General features: G+C 39.1%; 1 protein-coding gene and 1 long non-coding RNA gene across 4 annotated transcripts; one reads left to right on the top strand and one right to left on the bottom strand.

The window, feature by feature from the left end:
- Positions 1 to 863: 863 nt before the first annotated feature.
- Positions 864 to 3,269, bottom strand: LOC108018943 (venom carboxylesterase-6). The gene is made up of 4 exons (XM_017086541.4): positions 2,308 to 3,269; positions 1,577 to 1,924; positions 1,210 to 1,502; positions 864 to 1,147 (listed from the first exon to the last, which is right to left on the bottom strand). The coding sequence occupies exons 1-4, from the start codon at positions 3,211 to 3,213 to the stop codon at positions 940 to 942; spliced, it is 1,755 nt and encodes a 584-aa protein (XP_016942030.2). The 5' UTR covers positions 3,214 to 3,269; the 3' UTR covers positions 864 to 939.
- Positions 3,265 to 4,107, top strand: LOC118878164 (uncharacterized). 3 transcript variants are annotated; one of them, XR_011604615.1, is made up of 3 exons: positions 3,265 to 3,403; positions 3,598 to 3,902; positions 3,969 to 4,107. It is a non-coding gene; the product is annotated as an uncharacterized lncRNA (long non-coding RNA). The 3 variants fall into 3 exon arrangements; XR_011604616.1 differs by having other exon boundaries at positions 3,598 to 3,873; positions 3,969 to 4,105; XR_011604617.1 differs by having other exon boundaries at positions 3,598 to 3,765; positions 3,969 to 4,101.
- Positions 4,108 to 6,330: the final 2,223 nt, after the last annotated feature.

Raw genomic sequence — 6,330 nt, forward strand, 5'->3', positions numbered from 1 at the left:
ATTGGAGAAGTGACTCTCCTAAATTGTTTCACAGTTTATTATAACACAATAAATATCATATAGTTTTTGTCCTTCACTACTTTTCTATTTATAGAACTAATCTCCCTGTTTTCTGTATTGATTTGTTTACACTTTCTAAGGGTTTTCAAACGATTTGGTAATGCTGTATTGGGCGTTGCCAGATCAACGGATATCGATACATGGAAAAAGCTAGAAAAAGCTAACATCTGCTGAACAAATAAAACTAATAATAAAACGTAATTATTGTATGTCTTACGGACTTTTGGACTAATAAAATAGAAAACCGAATATACAATTTTAAGGATATTTGATGCATTTTTAGCTGCAAGTTTATCAGGATTGCCGCAGAATACTTTAGCGCCAAGTCGCGTAAAATTTACGTCGTGATTTTTTAAACTAGAAAAATAATCTGCTGATACATAAATTTGTTTATCAAATAAGGTAAATTTAATCAATTAATTAAATTTTTTGTAATATTGAAAATAAATCACCATTGGCTAAAAATATTCAAACTCCAGGGCAAACATTTGTTAAGTGTTAATAAATAACACTATTTAAACCTTTCCTACTTTCTATTGTCAATGTCTATAGTAATTTCTATTTATAACGTTTAAAATATTCCACGACATTATTCTTTCTTAATGTTTTTTGATTAATCTTAAAATATCAATATTCACTGCTAGGAATTATTGGCATCGCCTAAAAAAGCTAGAATGCTTACATCCAGCACTCTGGCAGCTCCAGTGCTTTTAGAAGTCTGGCAGCTTTCTAGCCCCGTTAGCTTGGCGGTAAAATTCCAAAGCAAGAAAAGAAAAAGTTAAAAAACTAGTGGCTTGTAGAAATATTGTGGTGAACGATCTAAGCGTCGATTTAATGAAATGGAGTATGGAATACATTTGGATAGAGACTCGGTAAGGACTAAAGCTCGTTGTGGGCGTGGGTGGCGGGCAAATGGGGCTGCAAATCCCGCCAAAAATCGGCCCGCTGTTGCATTAGCTCATTTTCCAGTTGGAAAATGGATGTGGAATCCTCGATTTTGGTGCCCAAGCGTGCATATTCCACTGGATAACTGGACGCAGGGCTCCAGTTGGGCAAATGGAAGCTGGAATTCTTGGGATTTGGATTGCTATGAGGAGGAAATACCATTAGTTGCGGTCCTAAAAACAGGTATTTTATATTGAAACCTACCCAGTTTCCGCAAAGCTAACCCACAAATGGAGCATCAGTTCGCGGAGTTCCAGATCTTTCTGGGTCGGAACAGCACTGACAAAAAGCTCCCGTCCAATGGGGAACAAATACTGGAGCTCCTCCGCATGACACGTGCCGTAGAACTCATTTCGGCCTCCCTTGAAAATTTCCGTAAAGCTGGCGGCCCCCTTGTGATCGAACAGATAGACATATGTGGGGGCCACGCCCTCTTGGGACACCCGTAGGCGTAAGTACTCATCAATTCCGGCCACAAACCATCCATCCGAAATAAGCTAAAATTAAAATTTACATAATCATGGGTTATAATTAAGGCTATTTTTCCCTCATTTTAATACATCTCACTTACATCGGTCAGATTCTGGTGATTAACTTTATCGTAATCATGGCCCGCCTTGAAGTAGAAGCTCTCGATGCGCTGCGTTATCCTCTGCCGAACCGAATCTTCGTGGTGATCGTAATTTAGAACAACGGGCAGGACCTGGTCAAACTGGGACTTGAACTCGTCCAATAGATGGGGAAGGTTGATGAGGGCGGCCGTTTTCAACAGACCCTCTTCGGCGGTGGCGCCCACAAGGAGTGGCAGTGCCAATCCATGAGGCCTCAGCGCCTGGCGAGGTGGCACAGTTAGAAAGGCATCTTCGTGCTCCGGTTCGATCACTGGTGGAAAAGGTATCATCGGGTCAAAGTCCCAGACCTGCAAAAAACATAAGTTCGATGTCATGCTTCGGTTTTCCCTTCACCTAATTTGTTTAATAACAACTTTTACAGTTCCATTTTACTCTCCCTTGGTCAATATCACGTAAAATTTTAGCACAAAGCGCACAAAAGTTCAGCTTTTGGCACACATTAGTTGTTAGATTTAACAAAAGTATTGGTAATAATCATTGAATTATGGTGACTTTTGTTACTAATGAAACTCATATTCAAATGGGTAAAAACTTAAAGCTTGATGTGTCATCCAAAAATAGGACACATTTAAAAATAAGTTATGAATTGAAAAAAAAAAAATCTTTTCGATTTCTAAATACTTTTTACCTTGCAGATAAAAGCCAATCATTACAAAGAGGGACAACTTACAAACATGTCGTATAGGGAGGCCACGATGTCCTCGGCTGGCTTCTGGCGCAGGCACTCAAGTTTTTCCGGCCATTCTCCGGCCGATCCGCAGCCCACCAACTCGGCCAACTTGGTGGCCCTTGCAGCGGCCACTCCTTTATGAGCAGGCTGCGCCCAGGGATTGAAATAAGTGCCGGATTGGGCGATGCCACGATGCAGTAAGCCGCGTGACTTCTCCGACAGCATGTGATAGGTAACACTGGCGCCTCCAGCGCTCTCGCCAAAGACTGTAACACTATTTGGATCACCGCCAAAGGATGCGATATTCTCACGAACCCACCGCAGGACCTCCAGTTGATCCTTCAAGCCATTGTTACCGGGACAATCGAGCGTCTCCGTGCTAAGGAAACCCAAGGGTCCCAATCGGAAGTTGGCCGAAATCAAGACGATGTCGTGATCCAGAAGAAAGTCCGGACCGTAAAAGCTGCTAATACCGGAGCCACACTGCCACCCGCCGCCATGGAACCATACCATCACGGGTAAGGAGCCATTAATCCTGGGCCTCTCCGGCGTGTAAACATTTATATATAGACAATCCTCGGAACCCTCAAGGATCATATCGCGACGGAAGGGATCCCGCTGCAGGCAGATGGGTGCATCCTTGATGGCCAAACGTTCGCCCTCCCAGGCGGCCTTTGCGACGGGCGCACGGAAACGTAGATCCCCGAGTGGTGGCTCTGCATATGGGACACCCATGAATGCCCGCATGTGCCGACCATTGTGGGTGGTCAAATGGCGTCCAATCAACCAGCCGCCGTGGGACAAACGCACATGCAGACTCTGCGAGTTGCGTCCATCGGTCCACTGGACCCAGATAAACAGCAGAATCACCCGACCAATCCACCAGAGGCCAGCGTTTCTTGTCATCGTATCCCCGCGCTTGAAGTTCGACTTCAGACTGATTTCGCTGCTGCAGTAGTTTTAAGATTACACCATCATCATATAGCCAGCAATCTCTGCTGGCCAGCTTCCGAAGCGAACTTGTTTAGCGAACTTGTTTACTTAGCTCATTAATTTTGCCTATTTTTGATAGCCTTAACGGAGTATTTTAAATATGGTAAGCAGTTCGAAAACCTAATGTACTGTCTTTGCCGGTTTTCGTTTAAATATCTATGTTTTCTAATCCAATGATGAGGATTTCTTGGAAAAACAAACCGCTTTCTTTGATATACATTTTAAAAAGTATACTTATTATTTGTCTTTAAAATGTTTTGGTATAAGTTTAATGATAACTTTTTTTCTTAATTATAGGAAATAACATTACATATGACAGGGTATGCAAATGCCGAGGTGCACGCATCGAAAGGTTTTTTGCCACTTAGCAGAGTAATCAGCATCAACATCGGCATCAGCCCCACATCAAGCATCGACATCAATTTCTGATGTCTAAGTTTCGTTTTGGAACACTGCGCAAATTTGGTAAAATCAAGCCTAAAACCGTGGTTGGAGTTGTGTCATTCAGTCAATTTCGCACTGTTTTTTAATTTATGATCATGCATTCATTACCCGCTGGTGAATTTCTACAAAGTAAATACAATGTTGAAAGAGATCACTTAGTGGGTAGCGCTAAATTCTAATCAATCATCTATTCTAATGATATTATTTAAACTGTTTATTGACAGGTTGTCAAATCTTATCGAACTGATGGATGTATAAATTTATTAGTATTATGCAGCGATCGGCACGGAATGCAATAACATTTAATTAAAATTTAACATTGTATGCGGCTTACCGATATATGTGTGACAACTGCTGTCCTACGGCGTACGTGTGTTGACAGAGGCTGAGCAGACCTATTTCCTATGCCCGTTTAATGGAACACTGCCAACCGTTGGTATAATGCTTTAAAATTTGATGAAATGGAGACGTCTTTATATCAAAATATTTACCCATGTTTTAAAATGATGGAAAATGTAAGTACCTATTTATATAAATAATTATGCAATCATTTTCAATTGCCATTTAAAGTATTAGTATTAAGTATATTTTTGTGAACTTTTTTTTGGTGCTTAATATCAATTGGGTTTTTCTCAATTGCCATGTCATATTTTGGTGATTAATGTTTATATATTTTTTATATCTATCTTTATTCATCTGATCCCAGTGTTTGCCTCTTAATGATTTAATGTGGTTATCGTTGGTCTGCGAATGACATTGCATATTAAGTGGGGAACACGCGAACGATACTACAATTCCCCTAGTTTGAAATGGCGTTATAACGATCCTAGCTTTGGCCTTGGATCGATCTAATGGTTCAAAACAACCATAAGAATTTGTAAGCACTCAGAAAAATTGAATTTTGATTAAATCTTAGAAAATTATATATCCAAATTTATTGGAATGTAAGTGAGTTCTTATCACAAAAATGAAAGGAAGCTAAATTCAGCAAGCCGATGTTTATATACACGTGCTTTTTAAACTTTAAAAAGCAATTATTTAATTTTTACTTTAAAAAATTCTGAAATCTCAAAATTATTCTGTACCTCATGATAGAATTTGATCGGAAACATCGAAGATTTATTTTTCCGATCGTTCCTATGTCAGCTATATATATATTTTACAGGGTCGAGAAAGGTCTCCTTCACTTCGTTGCAAATTTATAATTTAAATCATAGTACCCTTTGCAAATACTCTCACTCAAACCTATTTATAATCTAAAGCATATAGATTATTTGATATTTTTTGAGTGTAGTAAAACCTCATAAAGCGAGAGCACCAACGATTAAGAAATCTGCAAATTTACATTTTTACGAATTCATCTGGGCATATTTATGAGCATGAGAAGTATGTGATGGTTAGTCGAGCCCACCGAATGAAGGTATTTATAGAAATACAAAATAAAACCCGAAACTTGAAAGTTGTTAAAGCAGAATAAAAATGCGGCGGGGAGATGAACTGACCCGAGATGAAATGCGATGTGAGATGAAGAAGCGCACTTAAAAAATGCCTTTGCATGCCGAAAAATGCCGTCGAGCTAATAGGACCCTTTGAAGTTACCACGGAGAGAGAGCCGCTGATGAGGTAAAAAATTACACAACTGGGGAATTTCTAATAGAGCTCGGCATGGCACACAACTTTCCTTTCGAAAGCAGGCCCTTTTTTAATTCATAACCTGACTTGAACTTACCTTCTTTTTTTTTTTTTGAAACTAATATGCGACGCAGACATGACATGCTGCACCACCCCGAAACCACCTTTTTATTTTTCCATCCTGACAAATGTCCAGACCGGGCACACAGATTTATTTAGCTGCAAACAATTTTAATCCACTTGAGTGCCAATTTATCAGCCGGCAAGCAAACAAACAAACAAGTCAAACCAAATTGATATGTGTTACCAAGTAACTATGTATATATCCGGTTGCATATGAAGATGGGCAGTGGTGACTGGCGTTGACTCAAGGACTTAATTCATATCCCTTGTCCAGCCCAAATATAAATCATAAATGCTTACTTTTTGACCCACAACAAAACTGGTAGCTGACCGGTTAGTCGGCTAGGTTTTCTTTAAAAAGTACCTTAAACCGGTCCATTAATTGTTTTGCTCAAAACCTCATATGTGTAAAATGGTAATATTCATACTTGCTGTCAAATCTTGTTTTGTTTATATCAAATGCGTATCTGGTTTTACAAGTTCTTGATTTTATTAAAATTAAAATGTATTACAATTTCTTAGGGAAATGCAATGGGCATTTCTGAAAATGTGATCACCTCTTGATTTATTTGCACCTAAACCATCTATTCACTTGACCCACAACCAGTGTTTAAAATTGTACCTAAAAAGCATTATGATTTTAAGACACTTTCATTTTATTTAAACATTTTTGATTTAAATTTTTTGAATTTTGGGGTTCAAAAAGGGGAAAACTCTTGGGGTTGACAAGAAACCCTTTTTTTTCGTTGAGGGCGAAGGTGTAAAGGGGATTTGCTGCCCAACAGCGAAATGGAAAATGATTTATTGAAGGTGAAATATTTATTGTTGTTT

Source organism: Drosophila suzukii, chromosome X (assembly GCF_043229965.1).
Source record: "Drosophila suzukii chromosome X, CBGP_Dsuzu_IsoJpt1.0, whole genome shotgun sequence".
Classification (NCBI taxonomy): Eukaryota; Metazoa; Arthropoda; class Insecta; order Diptera; family Drosophilidae; genus Drosophila; species Drosophila suzukii.